This window comes from Urocampus carinirostris, chromosome 6 (genome assembly GCF_059441175.1).
Source record: "Urocampus carinirostris isolate Australia breed hairy pipefish chromosome 6, RoL_Ucar_1.0, whole genome shotgun sequence".
Classification (NCBI taxonomy): domain Eukaryota; kingdom Metazoa; phylum Chordata; class Actinopteri; order Syngnathiformes; family Syngnathidae; genus Urocampus; species Urocampus carinirostris.
In genome coordinates this window covers 26,764,957-26,786,247 of record NC_142354.1, presented here as the reverse complement: position 1 = coordinate 26,786,247, position 21,291 = coordinate 26,764,957, and the positions used below count along the sequence as shown (strand labels likewise).

At 37.4% G+C, this 21,291-nt stretch overlaps 1 protein-coding gene across 1 annotated transcript; it reads right to left on the bottom strand.

Annotated features, from left to right (window-relative positions):
• Positions 1-1,968: 1,968 nt before the first annotated feature.
• Positions 1,969-21,253, bottom strand: mon1a (MON1 secretory trafficking family member A). Its single transcript, XM_088338519.1, has 6 exons — positions 21,112-21,253; positions 19,690-19,841; positions 15,507-15,857; positions 4,189-4,954; positions 2,894-3,041; positions 1,969-2,756 (listed from the first exon to the last, which is right to left on the bottom strand). Exons 2-6 carry the CDS (start codon positions 19,811-19,813, stop codon positions 2,616-2,618), a joined length of 1,530 nt encoding a protein of 509 aa, XP_088194645.1. The 5' UTR covers positions 19,814-19,841; positions 21,112-21,253; the 3' UTR covers positions 1,969-2,615.
• Positions 21,254-21,291: the final 38 nt, after the last annotated feature.

Sequence of the window (21,291 nt, the reverse complement as noted above, 5' to 3'; positions counted from 1 at the left end):
AAAATAATCACCCAGAAATTATGTTAACAGGTTGGGCTATCGCTCAATATGATTACATCTGCCTCGCACGTTTCTGGCAGTTTGTCAAAAGCCTTAAAAGCAGATCAGTTTTTCAAGAAACGGAGGCAAAACACTGCTCGAGACCAGTAGACAAAGAGGTCAGTGAAAAGGTAAATTCACATTTTTATTATTTCCTTTATTTATTTTTTTTAACATTATGAGCCTCTCATTTTATGTTAATTGTGCGGTAATCTAATCATAACATGTATTTGTTTCATGTTCTGATGCTCTTTTATGACTTATATAAATAATATATATCATACTTTGACAGATAAGCACATATACTTTAAAAACGCGTCACTACTTACAAATGTTTCAGGTTACAAAGCTACCCGAAAATGGATTTAATTCCAAAGTAGAAGTACCACTGTACTTGGTATGTAAACAAAACATTGCATTTAAGACAAGGCATCATTTTTAAATAAACATTTCACCAATATGTTTAATTGTGGTTCAACACCACATTGGATTGAGACCTTATTATTTTTACTAATGAAGACCTCCCTGTATTAAAACGAGGGTTTCCAACTAGGGTTTTGCAACAAGTGTCTCTGGGGCTGCAGTTGGCTCTTTGGCCCTCCCTAGTGGCTTCTTGGCGCTTTTTCAAAAATGTTTGAGAATGGAAAATTATTTCTGTGGGAGGACAATCATGACACAAATATTCTTATTTTTTTAATCCTCGCCTTGAGAAACGTCAGCGGTTACACAAACTATAATAGCTAGGGAGATGTAATGGATATAAGAAAAGGTGAAGAAAAATACAGTATTGCTGTGTGCACTGCTGATGTCGAACAGATATTTTCACCCCAAAATTTAATACGAATTAATGCCAGAAATACGACAGGACAAGCACTACAGCATAAGCTTCGATGGTGATAGAAAATAACACCTTGATGCAAATGAAACACCAGACAATTTGCAGAGTAATTGAAATATTCTTAAGGAAGGAAAGGAGGATGGATTTTGTGCACAATTAAAAATAATTTTTGGTGAGTAAAATTAGGCTATATTAAAAAAACTGCAATTTTATGAAGTTATTATTTATGCTTTTTAGTGTGTCACAGTTGTAGCGGCAGTAAATGTTTTATAGCCATAAAATAGTTGTTGAAGGTTGGATTGATTCAACCTACTGAATTTCTGCCAGTCACTGCAGTGTATAAATATATTTACACAGTATGTGTTCAGGGTTCCCGTGGATCTTAATATGCATTGATTTTATTATTTTAAAAAACAAGTCCTTAATTGGCATTAAAATGTCAAATACAAATTTTGAAAGTCTAAAATATGTGAACACTACAATAAGAAAATGTACATTTAATGACAAGTGGCTGCCCGACCAACACATTTCACCAGATCTAAAAGCTGTGTCAGGTAGGATGTAAGAGGCTTGATGTATTGTGTGCAAGAAATATTTGGTTTTCTTTTTTTTTCAATGGTATTTTTTGTTTTGTCAACACAGTCTTAAATTTCAATTTCAAAAGGCATTAAAAAAAAAAGTCTTAAAAGGTCTTGGTTTAGCTTCCCTTAAGCTGTAGCACCCTATGTGCCTATGTGCCTGGCTGAAAACTAGGGTTTTAAAACCATTCTAGGGTTTCCAGCTAGAGTTTTGGCTCATACTAGCATTTTAAAGCCTTTCTACTGTGTATTACCAAACAAATTAAAAAAAAAAATCTTTAGCTCAATTATTATAATGGCTCTCATAAAATTTTGCTGAGCTGAGTGTACAGTAAAATATGCTTTTGCCTTAAAGGGAACTTGTTTAGGAAACAGAAAACCTTGTTTAATGCAGGTTTCAAGATAGTGGTACGTACACGAACAATAAAAAGGCAAACTTAACTTACAGAAAGAGATGGAAAAGGTAATAATTCACCATGTAAACGTTTGTAAAAGATAACAGAAAGAGAAAGGCACCATGTTACTATTTTTATTTATACACATTAGATTTATTTTACTTCCCTGTATCATTTAGTCTGCTTTTGTTAAAACATAAAAATGTGGACAAAAACAAAAAACGAATAATCCCAGACAAAGAAATTAATAAATGAAATACAAAAATAATAAAGCATGTACAATAAGTGCAGTGTTATTTAAATAAAACACACAAATATGCAATTATCTCATTATAAGACTTTGAAATAAGCCACAAATATGATCCATGACATTTCTCTTAGAGTGCCACTTCATGCATGTGCATACAGTCGAAGTATTATCATCATAGGGGTCCCTGAAAATAATGGTCATCATGTACAGGAAAAAAAAACAGGAATGTAGCAACTCATAACATCACAGCAGTGCTCCTAACAGGAGAATTCCAGTTATGGCTGATGTTTAACCACAGGGGTCCATTTATTTAAAAACTTCTATGCAGCCTTGGCTAGGAACAGTTTGCAACCATGTTAAAAAGAATAAAAAGTTCTACTTTTAAAAAATATAATGATTTTACCGAAAACCTTGCTTTTACTGTTAATTCAGTGGCAAAATAGACACGCACAGGCCTGATACTGAAAGTATACATAATTCAGAGTCAACAAGTTTTGACTTTATGTAGAGAGGTTTTAGTACGTTAGATGACTCAGGATAAAGAGACGATCCTCCTCTTTTCTGATCCATTTCAGTAATTTGTTGACAGCAGAAATAGCCAACGCCTTTGTGCCCAGGGGAGTGAAACACAGGTAAAGCTCAAAGCCGCTCGTCACCTACAGGGGTGGGTAAGAGGAAACGTGAATATTGTGCTATTTCATGTGCAAATTTATCAATTTATTATTAGCTAAAGACTTAGTCTAGTTTATGCTGCAATTTGATAAAACAAAGTATGAAACAAAAATACACTCACCCATGCCATCATGTTTTCGGTTTCACCACAGCGGTAATAGGAACGTACAGGTCTGGTTGGATGGTGGACGTAGCTGTGAAGTTCTTGGTACAAAGCCATGATCCTCTCCTGCTCTTCTTCTGAATGGTACAGCAAAGGAAACTCTGGGCTGGAGACAGAACATTTAACTTCTATGATCTATCCTGTGTGTTGAACGGAAGCCTAATATCTTGTCTCTTCGCCCTATAAGAAACTCCAGAATTTTCAAGTTTGTTCTACTAATTATACCGTTTCAACAACAGCAATTGAGTCCTTTTCAGACAGATTTTAACGCTGAAAAACAAAAGATTGTGTGCTGAATGTGTATTAATGCTAACTTCCAGAATGTATTCGATTAAGATTCACAAGATTTAATTTAAAAATATAATTGAATGAATTATGTGCAATTTAATTCAATAATATAGTAAATATATCAAATCTTTGTAATAATATACAAGATAAGAGTTTTAAAAAAAGTAACTTATATTGAGATTGGTATTGATGCTAACTTCCAGAATTGATTTGATAAGGATTCACAAGATTTTAATTTGGTTACATTTTTCCAATTTAATTCACTGTAATTTAATACAGTATTGTATCTATAAATATACCAAATCTTCATTATGAAATAAATTACAAAAGCTTAATAAATTTGAAATTAAATGATGTGGTGAAAGTAACTTATCTAACTTGTATCATTTCAAATAAAAAACAACCTATATAATTGTAATTCAATCATTGAACAAAAAAAAAATAGGAATAAAAACTGTACTGTCCTAAAGTTCAATACCTTGAAATTCCTGTAAACAGTTAATTTCAAGAAAATAGGAAAACGACGGACTCTACAATTTTACTATATCAAAAATGTAATGGAATATTATGTTAAAATACTGTGATCAAATGATGGTTTTATGAATTCAAATCAGACAATGATAGATATTCTAAATAGTTTTTTTAAACCAAACATTACTTTTTACATATTAATCAATAAATCTGATTCAGATTTAAATTATGCTACAGTAATTTTAAAAAAAGTCCAATTATTATAGTACTAAGTAATAATTTGATAAAAAAGGTCATTAAATTCAACCAATTAATATACATTTTCTAAATTGTTTGCTTTTGAATAATGTATGCAAGTTTGAACATAAATAGATACAAATTAAACGACATCCATCAATATTTGCAAAAGTCATGAACACATTGAATTGATCAAAAATAAAAATCAAGTGAAGCCCCATTATGGTGAAAGATCTTCCAGAAGTATAGTTTCCTACCTGGTATAGAGCCCCGAACTCTTTGACTTGTACATGAAGTGCCTCAGTTCAGGAATTCCAACTTGAGAGACAGAGTAACTCCGAGATTTTAGCGCCTCCTTTAGGGCCTGATAAGCACTGCGCTTAGTCAGCCTGTCCAGAAACTTTTGCTTGCAGTCTGACATGTTGAAAAAGTCCTCCCGGTCAGTGGAGACCAGGATAAGGCACATGTCTGACGCGGGTTCCAAGTAAGAAATGTGAGCGTGGAAAAATCCGGCCGTATTAAACTTGGGCAGACAGATGGGTGTCCAGCCTTCACCCTCTCGGAAAGAAGATGAAGAGCCAACTAAGTTGAAGACCAGGTGCAGGTCTATGTGGTGGAGGAACTGATCTTTTTTCCGAACCAAAGTAACCAGACGATCTCCGACTAGCAGAATGGAGAAGACGAGACTTTTGGATTTGGCTGCCTGGAGGCTGGACGAAATCACGTCTCTGGACGAGCTCGCAAGAGGCAAGCAGGTGACTGCGCTGAGAAGCAGACCAGGGTCATGGTCCAGTCGGTAGAGAAGGTTGTCGGTGAGATACTCGGAACCTGCTAGCAGGCGGCGCAAATCATAGTTCTGTTTATGTTGGAAGATGTGGTTGAGCTGGGTAAGGGTGAGCAGGCTCACAATCTGATAGTAGACATATTGCAGCTCCCTCAGCAGCTCTTTGTCTGACTGGCATGTGCGAGATACGCCCACCAGGACCAGCGGACTCTTGGTCAGGAAAACCACTTTACACCCGTCTGGGAAAAAAGATGAGGTCATAGGGTAGTGAAACATCGAATGTCATACAAAACAAGTTTAGCTCGGGCATCTGATAAGGATGGCTCTTGGACGTCTCCCTCGGGAGGTGTTTCAGGTCTGTCCCACCGGCATGAGGCCCTGGGGACGACCCAGGTCATGCTGAAGAGACTACGACTCTAGACTGAGAACGCTTTCGGAACCCGTCAAATAAGCTGGATAAAGGGCCTGGGTATAGGGAGATCTGGGCTTCCCTGCTCTCGATCCGACCCCGGATAATCAAAAGAAAATGAATAGATGAAAGAATGGAAATGCTGGGTTGATTTATTTTCATTTGAAAGCTGCTCCAGTAACTATTAAAAGCATTTGGTACAAAAAGCGACAAACTGCACCTTCTGGTTTTATCAAAGTCAAAGCTTTAAGTGGTTTTAACTCATGAGCTAAAACTTTATGCAAGAATTCAAGCAGGTTAAAGCTTTAACTCAGGAGTTAAAGCATTAAGCTGCTTTAAATCATGAGTTAAATAAGATTTTGATTATTACATATGACAGCCCTTACGCCTAGGACCTTTAAAGCTTTAACTCAAAACTCTAGGTTTAACGCTTTTTTTTTTAAAAATATTATCTAATTCAAAATCTATGTAAATCTATCTTAACTAGTTTATAAATCCCGATTTGTGTGTCTGTGTTTGTTTGTGAGTTATAGGATCCAAAATGGCAAGACCGATTTTTGGGAAAATGTACTCACTTTTACTTTAAGCTTCTGCGAGTGTTTTTAGCTAGGTTTCATATCAAGGCACCAACAATGAATACCAACAAAATCAATAAACATTCATATATAATCGGCTCTGAAGCTGCATGCGGCTCTATAGGGCTTTTCCAACAAACCATGGCCCCAACAACATAGCAACATCAAACCTGGCAATGCGGGGCCATTAGGCTTGGAATTAAAAAAATCCAATGTAATCATGAATCTGATTTAGAAATTGGTAATTAAAAGATTTACTTATTTTTTGCAATACAAAGTATTAAATTTAAAACACTAGGTTTTATACATGCTTACTTACACCAACTACTACATCTTAATCCTTTTGTAGATTTTATATTCAAACATTATTAAAGTAAACCAAAAGTTTCCTGCGACGTGCAGACATCTCATGTGAGGTCACGCATGACTAAGAGGTTCAATTAGGTTCGAAGCATATTTGAAAATAGGCTTTTTTAACTTTTACCTGATGGAGTTGTATTTATCCTACAGTTGACATTTAATATGTTATATGTGTTCTCAGCTCATTTTGAAGAGTTCTCAGCCCGTAAACTAAACTCCAGGGCCATGAGTTGTGTTTTTACAGACTGTGTTTTGTTCTCACATACCAACGGATGTAGCCTGACCTATGACCTCTTCATGCCATAACTCAAGATTGTTTTTCACCAAAGAGCCTGGGGAAAAAGGAGTTTCCCAGGACCAAGGTCACCTGTCATCATTGGATGGAAAGCAGACCTTCGAAAGAAGACTAATCAACTCTACGTAGCAAAGGCAAAAACTGAATATTAGAAGGGAGGTTTTTCGAGGAGATCCTCAGAGCCAGAGCCGAGCCGAGCCAGAGCGCAGCAAGCAGGGCAGAGCGAGCGAAAAGATGTCTAACAACGGAATGTCGGCGGCTCTCAATATGATGATTAATAAAGTAACTAATTATAAAGAACCGATTCTCTTTGTCCTATATTGCAGAGCGTTTTATTAAAAATGTTGGGGACATGAACCTAACATTTAATTGGTCCTTCGAGCCGGATTCCAAGATACCAGATGATTCCAGGACGCGAGAGGAAAATCCAGGAAAGACTGTGGCCACAGCATAAAGACCCTTTTTCCGGGACTGGACCTTCCCTCGCGGGCTGGGATCTGACGGTTGACGGAAAGCCAAGGACTTAGAGAATCGTGAGTAAAATTTATTCGTAACATTGTGTGCATGTAGATAACCGGTAAAAGAAATTGACTCGCGAGCGGGGGGGGGGGTAGATTCTTAAGGTTTAAGAATCCTCCGTCGAAAAGATTAAGAATAAAATCTTAACAGAGACAAAGATTAAAGAATCCTCCGTTGAAAACGAAAATTACGGTGGGCAGATTCTTAACAGAAAAACCCTGACAATTCTAGACTCTATCAGGTAAATAGTAATTCACCCTGTTCAATCCTGGAAGGGGGATTACCACATGTGAGGTCCTTTCTCAAGGTTTCTCTTTTCTCCCCACACTGAGGTTTTTGAGTTTTTCCTTGCCCGCATGCTGGTTTGCTGGTTTAAGATGAGGTAATTGTGTAATTTTGTAACTGTAATCCTGTGCAGTCCTTTGAGACATTTTTGTGATTAAGGGCTATATAAATAAATTTGACTTGACTTGACTTGACTAGTTTTCAGACAGTTAAAATTCCGCGGGAGGCGTGGACTCCCCTAACCCAGCGCTTTAAAGTTAGTTAAATTTCACAAGGATGTGCGGAGTCCTCTGTCAACTGAAAATAAGTGGAAAGAAAAAAAAATAAGAACAAGCGATGTAAGAGCGTGATCACGATAAAAAACAAGACGTCTGTGTGATTGAGAGAGAGCGAATGAAAATAAAGTTGCCACTAGGCAATTGTATTTAATAAAAAAAAAATAAAAAAAAAACACCGACAAAAACAACAGTGAGCTTCTGTGGATGCTTGTAGGCAAGAAAGCTCCACTTGAAAAGGTAGGAGCGAGCCTTACCACATGAGTAATTAATCGTTGTCTTGTTGAAAATAACCCGGTGTTAGAATACCCTATGTATTAACACCCACCAAGACTAAATTGCAGACTTAAAATGGGGAAAGGACAGAGTAAGGAGAGACAAAAATATAAATGAGCTATTTAGATGCGTTAAATCAAAATAATGCCAGAATAATACCGAAAAAGATAAAATATTCCTGTTTTCAGTTCAAAAAATTGGTAAAAAAGGACTGGGAAGAATAGGAAAAATCTAATTGAGTGAATTGAAATACACTAATTTGAGATAAGGGCATTTTTATACCAAAAAATATTGAAAAAATTGTTTATAAATACTTTTTTTTCTCTTTCAATTAAAATGGAAAAACTGGATTGAGTGAAATTCAAATGAGTAAGATAACTCATAAATAAATAGATGCCATTTTCACATTAAATAGGTGAAGCTAAAATAGTAGATTTAATTGGTTTAAAGAAAAAAAAAAAAAAAAAAAAGGGAGAGAGAAACATAAAGGGGAAAGTTAATTAAATATTAAGAGAGATAATTTGGTGAAAATTAAGTGAGACTAACCTTAATACAATAGATTGGAAAAAAAAAAAACAAACTTACTTTTTCAACATTGAACTGTTTTAAATCTAGAGTAAGTAAATGGGTAGAGTGGAGCACATTATAGAGTGCTTTTGAAGATCTTCATTGACTTGAAATGCGTTGTTTAGATGCAAACCATTTGCGATTTATGGCATTACCTTTGTGGAAATACCGTAATGTATCCTAAAAAGGAGGATAACGAATATACAGGGCCATATAGTGAACCGCGTCGATTAATGGCTGCTGCCTCTTTACTGAGGAAGGAAGAGCAGGCACACAGTAATACGCCTCGCTCCACGCCGCACCCACAATATGCCAAATCATTCACATGCGCTAACACCCCCCAGGCCATTTACCCACTTCCGAGGAGAAGCCGTGAAGAGGGTAGGGTTTTACCGCCCGATTCTCAATGGCTAAAAGGCCAAGTGGACCCCCTTATTGACAGAGTAAAACATAGATATAGATAACGAGAAACTGATTAATCCTGAGTAGGTCAGATCATGGGTCATAGCACGGCCTTGGCAGTGATTAATTAAAAAGGGAGTTATTTTTCTGGGTTGAATAATGGTTTTAAATCTAGAAGGGGGATTCACACGTGACACCGAGCAAGCTGTGAATAATTAAAAAAAAAAAAAAAGAGGTGAATATGAGGACGCAGGAATTAAGTGGACACTAAATTGAGGAGAAGATAAAGTTATAGTGAAACAATATTTACACAGAAATATTTGCATGTAAGATGTTACATACAGTTGAGATTTGTGTAATATGCATTTGGTGAAAAATAGTCAAAACATGTGACAGTAATTTTATAGATAAGCTATAAAAATAAAAGAAAATTATATAAAGGATGAAAATCTATTTGAAGGCAAATGAACATAGACATAACATATTGTTTTGCTTTAGAACAAGAAATGAGAGAATTGCAAAGTATTACAATAATAAATTCGACTACAAAAATACTGTAGTGATACAAAAACTACACTATTTTGTTGCCATAATGAGAAATATTATAGACTAAAAAAAATATATATATATATATTAGTGAACTATCGTGAAAACACTGCAAAGGAAGGAAACGTTTGATTTTACAGCAAAAGTGTTGCTCTAACGATGTTTTTAAGTTTCAGAATTTTGGTTCTTGTCTCATTTGGACTCAACAATCCGCTGAGGAGAAAATGGAGGAACGGTGAGGAAAAAAAGTAGCATTACTAACGATGATGAAGATATTTGAATGGGATGAACGATGGTAAGTGAAAAACCAATTTTTATGATATTAAAGGAATATGTCAACAATAAAGGCGTTACAGGTGAGAACCAGAAAAGTTTTGTGTTCATATTCGGCCGGTATGAACCATAACTATGATAAGTAGATCTCATCTTGTTGGAATCCATCACAGCGATCATCGAGCAGCGATTGGAGGACACCCTGAACTGGTTGCAAGCCAATTGCAGGGCACACAAAGATAGACAATTCACTAACTCATTCACACATAGGGACAATTTGGACCAGTCAGTCCACTTGAAATGCATGTTTTTTGAAAGAGGAAAGTAAACCGTGACAATCAGAGCATGCAGGCTGGCTTGGAACACACACACCTGTTCCCAGGTCCTTAGTAATGCCGCACACGTGCTGGCCACTGCGCCACCGTGCTGCACACACATATATAATATATATCTCATCTCATCTCAGCAGCTGCACCGCTTATCCTCAGTAGGGTCTCGGGGGTGCTGGAGCCCATCCCAGCAATCATCAGGCAGTGGGCAAGAGACACCCTGGTATATATGATTTTTTTAAACTGAACTATCAATAATGATAATATGATAGGAATTTTGAATTCCGTGTACTAGCTTGCTAAAAGATTTATAGATCTTGGCAGAACCCCTGAAATTTAGTGATACAAAGATCAAACTTATAAATCGGTGACAAATATAGTAGATATCTGCGTATTCATTCAGTTTTGATCATCGAATTATTAATTTATGTTCTGCATTTGTTGATGGTAATTGCGAATAACAGGCTTGTCTTTTTCCATTTTTCTACTTACTGTACTTTTCTTTAACATCTTAGTACAACATAATTCGTGATATCAATCATCAAAGCAAATGAGCCGTTTGAAAGCAAGCTCTCTTTGATGAATTGAACAAGGAAAAAAGCCGTTTGTCTAATAAAAAGACTGACCTTCGCTCGACAAGAATTACCAACAACAATGACGTAATCTCGAAGCGACGAGATCTCATTAGTGAAGATCGGCGTGCAGGAAAATAAAAAAAAAAACTCGTACAGCAAATTCAAAATAATGACAAAGCTTGTAATGCGTTAAATCTTTGTTAAAGAGTAAACTAAATGATAATGAAAATTTAAAGGAAAAAAAAGTTGCGTCCCCAGCATAAATGATGCGTCTAGGACAGGTAAGTGGGAAAATGAAAACACTGAGTGTATAATACAAGATAATTATACAGAATAGTTTAAAAAGAAAGGATATTTGAGTAAACAACTAATCATTTTTCGTTGAAAATGCGAATAGCAAAGGGTAATAACTTTAAGACGTGTAGTTTTGCTCTTAATAAAGAAAGGACGATTAAAGCAATGAAGATGACTAAAAACGGTCCATAGTTTTAGTGTCAATCTTCTCGTTCGTAAATGGACAAATTCAAAAGAGGCGTAATACGTAAAAAGATTATTTCCTTAGTTGTTCTCGTATTAAATAATACATTACTCTCAATAAAATAATCAAAATTTTGAAAGAAGTTTGAAAATGACGACAAACTAACACAGAAAGGAAAATTCGAGATTAGAAATCATTAATAACGTAGCTGAAGCTATTTCAGTCAATGAATGAAATGTTTCCTTTAAACAAAGGAAAAAAGAAACGTATTAATAGTCGGACCAGATCATGTTGATCTGTATAGCCTTGGTCACGGGGGATCTTGAAGGGCTGCTTAAAACAAAGACTAATGCGTAAAGACAAAAATTGTTGCGCGGAATAAAGATTATGAAAATAAAATAAATACACTCAACAAGACATAAGTGACGAGTATGTATTGTTCTATATTGAATCAATAAAAGATTGATTATGGTTACAGAGAGAAGAAAATACAATTAGAGAAGTTATGACATTAAGTTCGATTTGGCATTTTTTGAGAAATTTTTGTTGATCTTTTGAGATTTTTGATGTTTAGTGTGAGGGTTTGGAATTTTGACAAGTTTAGCCCAAAGGACAATTGGGAGGACAATTGATTACACACTGAATTTTTTTTAGAATGAGTGTTACAATTGACAAATGATAAACAAATGTGTAACAAATACTGATTTATGGTTTGGTTAAGTTAAAAGGAAACGGTTTCTATGGAAGAGCATTTTTAGAAGACAATGAGAAACTGATCGATCTTGAAGAGGGCCATAGGAAAAAACGGATTAGTTGATTTTGAGACATATCGGGCTAATTTAAGAATAATTGCATGGGAAATAAATGAATAGAAATTGATTAAACTAAGATAATGTCAACTAGTACTTAAATTTAGAGAAAAATTTAAGACATAGAGTAATCCGGCCAATTTACTAAAAAAATTCCACTACGTAAGCACAGTGGAATTAACGAGACTCTCAAGTGCCAGTGAATTCCGCAAAAAGACTCTTTCTAAGTCTCCAAAGGACATATAAATCTGTCAAAAGGAGGCCATGGACTAATTTGCTGAAAGAGCCAAAGACATCAGTCATCCATTGTCTGCGCCGCTTATCAACAGCGAGGCCAAGGGAGTGATATGGAGCACATCCCAGCTACGCTCATAAACAACGAGCTCACGGGAGTGTGGGGGTAACACACACGGCGAGACGTAAAGTGTTGGGCCTGCGGTCGAAAGGTCACATGTCCTTTGAATGTGAAGAAGAAAGCTCTGCTGAGCAACACCAAACAGCGTGACTAGGCCAAGATAGTATTCAGACATAAAGTCAAATAGATAGATAGATAGATAGATACTTTGTTCATCCCCGAAGGGAAATTCACATTTCCAGCAGCATCCCTGAGCTGAGAACAAACAATCGAGAACAATCGAAAATAACACGGGAGCTGCTGGAGTGGCTGCCATTCGTGACGGCGCCGGAAGAAACGATTCAATTTGAATCATGTACAAACAAACAAACAAAATATTATTGCATATGGTAGCAGTTCTTTTTTCGAGCAAAATATAGAGTGGTTTTCGAGTGCCCTCTTGGAAACAAATGAAAATCATGGAACTTCAATGGACGCTCAGATGCCAATTTTTGAACGCTCATTGCAAATCCTGTTGCGTTTTTGCTTTGGAAAATAATTGTTCATAAGTATGAAACTGATTGTGCTTACTTGAATAATGATTTGTGTTTATGGTAACTGTGTGTACAAAATAATGTATGCCATAGCAGCAGTATTCTTACCTGACCCACTCAAGTCACTGTTTAAACAGCATAACTGGCTTATGGATAGATGCGTACCGCATATCTCGTTGTGCAAAAAGAAGAGCATCAAATGGCAAGACTTGGAAAAATTAGTGTACAAAGGAGAAAGGCTCTTTTCTGGTCGGTGACAGTGCAGTCAGAAGTACACTTAATAGAAGAACAAGAATGACAAATCTTTTTAACCGGAGAGGACGAGGAATTCCCGAGAAATTATGGTCTCAGGGGCCTACTGACGTGGGCCTTGTAAAAGGGGCATCCCCTGTAGTAGTCAGACCAAAAACAGAGCATCGCCCTAGAATAAAACAATATCCACTCAAGCCAGATGCTATGGCTGGGATACAACCAGTGATTGAAAATTTAATAAAAGCAGGGGTGTTAGTGGAATGTGCCGACTCCCCAGTAAACACGCCACAACATGCACTCTTGGTTAATATCGTGGACCTATAACAACTCTGTGACAGTGACTGTGCCACCAAATGCCACCATTGTGATGTCCATACCGATAACCTCTTTAAAAGGGTTCCAGTGAGGCAGTCTAGGGAGACAGCCAACACATATTACTGGGCAAGGGTGGGAGGAGTACTGGTGGTACGTGTTTGGACACGGAGCGTTCCAAGGGTGGGAGTATTTGGTTATAACGGAAGCAGGGGAGTACTGGACCCCAGGGGACAGCTCTGAGGCCCAGTATTTCAAAAAATCGTAAATTGCATCAAGGAAGCAATTTACAACTGACTATAACCGTTACAAACCAGACAATTCGACCTCCGGGATCAGATTTTTTTTAACAGCACGTGCTGGGGTTTCACGTTATGGGCCTGGTCCTCGGGCATGGACCCCTTTTTTCCCGGTCGTAGTGTGTGTAAATGACAGTATGAAATCGACTGATCAGCCAAAATTAAGTAACTACTCTGTAACGACAAATATCACATCAGTAAGCATGTCAGTCGAAGACATTAATGGGTGGTTCAAAGTTACCACAGGAATTTCAAGGATAGATAACAACTGGTTGCTAATGGCTGAGCAGGCGGCACATGCTGTCATGAATGATTGTGTTGTGTGTAGTCTGAAGGGTATACAATGTCACCAAATGTTGACAGTCAATATAACATTTAAACCACTCTCCCGGAGTGACATCTGGTGGTGGTGTGGAGAAGACAAGTTGTATGATAGACTACCGTACAATACCACGGGATTGTGTGCATCTGTGTCTCTTATTTTACCTGTGTCTATAACCGCCACCACAATCCCTTAATTGCTAACATCTGTGAAGAGCTTGTTACCACATGCATGGAAAAGTAAAGGTCTACCTATGCCTGGAGTGACAATGATCCTACATACATCGACAGCATCGGTGTTCCAAGAGGCGTACCAGATGAATACAAATTAGCAGATCAAGTAGCAGCGGGTTTTGAATCTTTGATTTGTTATTGGTGTACAATTAATAAAAATGTTGACAGAATAAACTATATCCATTTCAATGTGCAGAAGTTAGGAAACAAAACAGAACAAGGTTTCTCCGCCATACACGAGCAACTCTCTGCTACCTCCCTCATGGCTTTCCAGAACCGGATTGCTGTTGATATGCTACTGGCTGAAAAGGGAGGGGTCTGTTCTATCTTTGGTGACCAATGTTGCACGTTCATACCGAACAACACGGCAGCAGACGGAAGTCTGACAAAGGCCCTGGAAGGCCTCAGGTCACTTAACAACAAGATGAAAGACCACTCAGGAGTTGACACATCAATGTGGGATGGTTTTGGAGATACGTTTGGGAAATATAAAAAATATTAATATATGGCTATAGCCGTTTTTGCGGCAATTCTCACATTGTGTGGATGTTGTTGTATTCCGTGCATAAGAACATTGCTAACGAGACTAATTACAACAGCTCTTGCCCCAATGCAGGCAAAGATGGTACCTTTGTATGCTCTGTTGCCCTCGGACACCGATGCTGACGATGACTCTGGCAATTACCATAAAAATGACAATGGTGAAAATTGTAATGACACAAATGTTGATGATGATTGCCTGTCTCTGCATTTTCATGATTTTTACTCAGATCCTGGTCATTATGACGACAACCTCTAAGTGTAACAACTGTTGTTGTGTTCATGATTTCTCTGTTGAAAATCGTATTGCGAAGTGACAGTTGAATGAAGTATTAAATCACCGATAGGATAAAGAGGAGGGAATGATGGAGTTGTATTTATCCTACAGTTGACATTTAATATGTTATATGTGTTCTCAGCTCATTTTGAAGAGTTCTCAGCCCGTAAACTAAACTCCAGGGCCATGAGTTGTGTTTTTACAGACTGTGTTTTGTTCTCACATACCAACGGATGTAGCCTGACCTATGACCTCTTCATGCCATAACTCAAGATTGTTTTTCACCAAAGAGCCTGGGGAAAAAGGAGTTTCCCAGGACCAAGGTCACCTGTCATCATTGGATGGAAAGCAGACCTTCGAAAGAAGACTAATCAACTCTACGTAGCAAAGGCAAAAACTGAATATTAGAAGGGAGGTTTTTCGAGGAGATCCTCAGAGCCAGAGCCGAGCCGAGCCAGAGCGCAGCAAGCAGGGCAGAGCGAGCGAAAAGATGTCTAACAACGGAATGTCGGCGGCTCTCAATATGATGATTAATAAAGTAACTAATTATAAAGAACCGATTCTCTTTGTCCTATATTGCAGAGCGTTTTATTAAAAATGTTGGGGACATGAACCTAACATTACCTTTGACCATGAATCCCAAGGATATCGCCAAACAGAATATTTATTCATTTGAGCTTTCAATAATGGCTAACCTGCGTGGATGGAACGGATGATGTTGTTGTTGGCCTCCACAAAAGATACAAGGGCCATCATCACACCCATGGTGCTGGACAAAGCCTCCTCTGTGCCGTATCGGGTGTAAATTGGCTTCCCGGCCTCGCTCAACACAAACATGTGTTTTTTGTGGCTCCTCCACGCCTCGCTGGACACGTCCTCCTCTTTGGTCCTGCACTCCACCCTTTTCCCTTCCACAAGTGCTCGGATATCGTCGGCACCCTCTTGAGATTTAAGCAACTCGGCCTCCTTGCGAGCTTCTTCCGCCTCCGCCGTCAGATCCTCGAAGGACTGCCCGTGGACGAACATTGCACTTTTCTGACCGGCGCCTGTGTAAACAAAAGGTTGAATAGTTTGATGAGAGTGTCACATCTTACAAATAAATACACCTTTTTTCCCTGGCCAAATTCAAGCACTTTTTAAAGCCTTTTAAATCCAACTTTACAATTTCTCCAGGACTTTTAAAAGAAGAAATCCGGTGTGAATCATGTATTTTGCAGAGCCATTAATGTATCTGTGAATCAAATATGTAATTTTTAATCTTAAGTGAGCATTCACCAAGACAAATAATTTTTAGATCTTGAGTAAATAGTGAATTCATTTGTGGATCTGAACGTGTGTAAATATTTCTGAGACAAATCTCTGCCCATATAGTTGGGTAAAAATGACAGGAAGTTTTTACTATTACAATTTAACACTGGGAAACGCTACCTTAATTTTTCACATGGCCCATAATAATTGTCTACGATTGTTACGAAATCTTTTCAGTGCTACACATTTTATAATGCCATGTTTAGGTGTAGCATGAACCTGTCTTCTTGGATGCGACCTGTAGGGGGCGATGACGCTTCATAAGACAATGCCATAAGAACTAATGCCAGCCGCAGTTAATCACAAGGAAAGAAGAAATGCAATGGCAAAGCAAAGCCAGTACACAACAATGTCTGCATCATTTTTAAACAGAAATGTTGAGAAATATAACAATAATTTCAAGCATTTACAAGCACTTCAATTCTTAAAAACACAATATTAAAGGTAAAGTATTTTTAAGGATTCCAAGCACCCAAACAAACCCTGAATCCAACATCATGCCTTTGAAATTAATCATTATTCATTATCAGTGTTGTGACTAACGTGTTACAAAGGAACACGTTCCTGGAACGCAATTATTTTTCTTTGTAACGAGTACTGTAACACGTCTTCTAAATACAATTTTGAAACTCTACTGTAGTTGTCAATTGGTGCATTACTACATAACTACACTACTCTATAAATGCATATCATTAATTATAGTGTTAAATGATTGTTGAATACTCTTTCTTCACCTATTTTCCTAAATACAACCCTTGATCTTTTATAAGCAATCTCTGAAGTGTGTTTATATATACCCACAAAACACGACTGAATACAGTTGTTGTGGCAACATCTCAAGCACAATATGAACGCTGAATTTATCCTCATGTAGCTGTAGTCTCTACCGTCTATCCTCACATCTAAGCTGAATTTACAATTACTAAATAAATTACTGCAATCGGTGAGTGAGCTTATATGCGCATATTTGATTGTGTGTAATCAGTTGCAAATGGTAGGCAGAGCATTAAGAGGGGGTGTGGCTTATGCAGGAACAACAAACTAATGTGAAATCAGCAAGTCAAACATGAGCAAAAAATTACAGTGAAAATGTGCTGAATTATGGTCATTTTATTTGTAAAATATTTTTTTCAATACACTATGCCTGGAAAAAGAAAGAAAACGTCAAGGACAGTACCTAGAAATGGTAAAAAAAGATCTTCGAATGGACTGAAGCTTAGAACAAATTGGATATACAGTGTCGCAGCCAAGTGTTCGTTTGCAATCTCTCAAGATTGCACAAGCCAATAAATATAGAGGATTACTGTTTACAAAGGTTGGTCTACACATCTATTTTATCATGTAGCTATTTTAAAGCAGTTTAAGTGGATTGGCTTCTATGCTTGTATGTTAGTAACTAGATCGGAGCAACATACTACTTTTTGGTGTCAGTAACCTGTGGGGTAACTAGTGACTGTAACAAATACCTTTTGTTCAGTAACGCACCCAACAGTGATCCTTATTAGTCTACTAGGAAGAAAAGCCACACAAGTAGTAGTAGTCTTACAAGAATTAGCGCTATAAATCAAGCATTTACTTTCACACTGAGAGAAAGTTAATCAGTGACAATGTCATTGTGTATGCAGTTCCGTCACACAACACAACCGCTATTTATTCCCTGCAGCCAAAGTAGGAAAATCACCGGTGGAAACTTAAAAACTAACATTAAACCGATGATGACTTTGTTCCGTTAGGGGCTCAAAAAAGTCTGTTGAAGACTGAGCCTGCATATTTTTTAGAACATGAATAAATGACACCCACATAATATGGAGGCTATTCTGTTTTGCATAATTTTTATCCAATTTGGTAACACTGTTTTTTACGCTTTTCTGTTAGATATATTTTAAATATAAATGACATAACTTAGGGGCAGCACGGCGGCGCAGTGGTTAGCGCTTGTGCGGCACAGTTCATGTCATGGGAACCTGTCGTGGGTTCAAATCCAGCCCCAGACTTCCTGTGCGGAGTTTGTATGTTCTCCCCGTGCTTGCGTGGGTTTCCTCCGGGCACTCCGGTTTCCTCCCACGTTCCAAAGACATGCATTTCAGGTGAATTGGCCGGTCCATATTGTCCCTAGGTATGAATGAGCGAGCGAGTGAGTTGTCTGCCCCCGTGTGCCCTGCGATTGGCTGGCAACCAGTTCAGGGTGTCCCCTGCCTGGAGATGGCTGGGATGGGCTCCAGCCCACCCGCGACCCTAATGAGGATAAGCGGTACGGCTAATGAGATGAGAGATGAGACATAACTTAGCTCAATAAACTTTAAATTTTACCCGCTACACTTTCAGATATTAATTAAGATTGTTTCATAATTTCACAACACTTACAGTAGTTGATCCTTTATTTTTGTTATGGATTTTTTTTGTAGAAAATGTTTCTTCCTCGAAGTTTATCCTTACAATCCTTTTTCTTAAAAAGGAATTCATGACTATGTAACTGTTTATAAAATATCAGTGCCATTTCATAATTATTAAATCCTCAAATTTCAAGGGTTTTTATTGAAAAAATACACCATTGGTTTACGTTTATGTTGCATGGATCCCTTAACCGCTAGGGGAGTCAGGATACTAGTACTTGTTTCCATGGTTACCAGTTGTCCTATCTGACTCAGATACAGCCCTTTCATCATCTGGTCGCTATTGTTTTTTGATGAAAACCGTCATTCCGCTTTTCAGTTATGAGCGTATTGTTTTCTAATATGGCTTTGTTTTGTATTCTTCCAGATTTTTTTAAACAAATTAAATAATGTTTTTTTGTGCGTGGGATATTCATTTCCTTATAATTCAAAATAATATGTTAATGTATGAGGGAAGCACAGCATGGTTAGCACGCAGCTCCTTGGTGCAGTGGTCCAGGGTTCAAGTCAAGCTGCCGCAGCCTCCCCTGGTGGAGTTTGCATGTTCTTCCCATGCCTGTGTGGGTTTCCTGCGGGCACTCCAGTTTACTCCCACATTCCCAAAACATGCATGACAGGTTAAATGGCCGGTTCAGGGTGTCCCCTGGCCACTGCCCGAAGATAGCTGGAATGGACTCCAGCACCCCCGCGACCCTACTGAGGATAAGCAGTACAGATAATGGATGGATGGATGTATGTTGGTATATTCAATTAATAAGAAACAAACATGGGAATATTGGTGACTACCGTAATTTTTGTTAACACTCGGAAAATATTTGTTTATCCTAACATATCTAGTAACTTCATATCCATTAGATACAGAAACTTGCATCGCTTTTCATGTGATTTTCTTTAATGTTTTTAAGCACTTGATAAAAGGATTTCAAAAGGATATCCATTTCTATCATAGTTATATTGGCAATGTATGAAGGAAAGAAATTGAGTGGTATTTTACCAAAGATAAAAACAAATGTAAAATAAAAATAAATACAAGGTCTTACTATCCCAACAGTTATCGGTTTTGTATTTTTTTTCAATCACAATAGGTTATTCGGCAGTGATGACTCTTTGTGATTAAGGGCTGTACAAATAAACATGACTTGACTTGACATGTGCAGCTGAGTTTGGATAACCTTACCTGGTTCAGTTCCCTCCACCAAACCTGGCGTGGGACTGTCAGCCCTCTCAGAGTAAAGATGGTGCACAGGGGCCAGGGTACCATTCTCCCATGGCACAGATGATTTTTGCCGTTCACCTTCCATAGCTTTTACGCACAGCTTATACAAGAACCTAGAAGAAAATGTATAGAAAAAACTAGATATACTTATCATCGATGCTATTTAAAATAACTGAATCCTTTTTTTTGGGGGGGGGGTGAATTTTATTGCACTTTTGTAACTATAAATAGGTGAAGAAAAAAAGAAACAAATTGAGGCAAGGTATTGTAGAATGGCAGTTACTGTTATAATGAAACTTTAATGTAAGTAAGATTTGAGAATTGTATAAGATTGTAAATTTAATTTTGCACGATCCTATTACAAAAATGTAAGCTTTGTGCAAATATACTGTAACTGTAATATTTTTGTTGCTCTAGGCATGCCATTGTGGACCACTTAAAAGGTTACATAAATGTCAAAACATAACATTGTTGGATTATAACACCTCTCAAAACAGAAAATGATATAGTTTGATGTGATTAAGGCTTTGGAAAATTCTGTTACGCTGCAATCTCATTAAATTGCAAGTTACATAAGGCAAATGTATGAACTTTTTCCAATTTCAATTTCAAGACGTGAAAAACCGGAGCTCAAATTTTGCAAGATGAAGTTCCGTCCAATTTTGACCCACTTTTTACTGCAGAACACCAGTTGGAGGGAATTGAATGCTGTTCTTATTCACATTTCAATATAAGCTGTATAAAAAGTACAGAGAAGGGACTTAAAATGAGGACATAATAGTATGTAGACTTTTTTTTTCTTAAAATTTGAGATTTTATTTCATTATGGTACCATTGTTTTTTATACACCACTGAATGTAAATTCATTGCCTGGAGCGCTTTAAAAATTTTGATTTGACTTTACTCGGTTCATAATCTCAATTATTTGTTTGTTTGACTAGTTGAGGTTTCGTGTTTTTTTTTGCTAAATTAATACGTTTCTATGGGTTCAGTATAGAACTATCAAACCACTAAAGTGCAGGTTTATGAAAATGGTCCCATTAACACCCATACATCGAATCCACAGTACACACAATTGTAGAAGTTCATTTTCTTGGCAATTGCTCACATGAAATAGCCTCAATTTCTTAGAGCAAGAATCGACTTATGCACAAACACTGCCTTTTTTAAGTTATGTCACTCCCAGTTAGGTCAAATTATTAAGAAGTGTCATAAATGATGTGTTTACGCTTTCCTAACGACTGATAAATACTCGAAGGTCGGCACTCATAAATGAGAGAAGTCAGTCGATAGAACGAGAGTTGAGTTTTGATCGGATAAATTCTCACTTGACACTGTCACACAAAAATACACGAAAGTGCATATATCCTCCAGAATAGCTACCTTTCATTTCAAGAACTGTCTGCAGCTACAAACGCAGATTTCCAGTCACCAATTTGCCAACACAGGGTGAAAAAGGTACAGTATCTTCTTCCTGCTTGACAATCGGATACATTTTTACCCATCGCAGATGCGGAAGTGGGAGTTGTGGGATATGTAGTACGCTTCGATGAAGCCGAAAAA

Bases quoted from the DNA above. Each gene is read 5' to 3' on its own strand.
- mon1a (XM_088338519.1), bottom strand. From the start codon at position 19,813: ATGGAAGGTGAACGGCAAAAATCATCTGTGCCATGGGAGAATGGTACC. The intron at 4,955-15,506 runs GTTAGCCATTAT...CTTTTTTCCCAG, and splicing joins CATCCGTTCCATCCACGCAG to ACGGGTGTAAAGTGGTTTTC. The intron at 3,042-4,188 runs GTAGGAAACTAT...TTCTGTCTCCAG, and splicing joins AGTTCGGGGCTCTATACCAG to CCCAGAGTTTCCTTTGCTGT.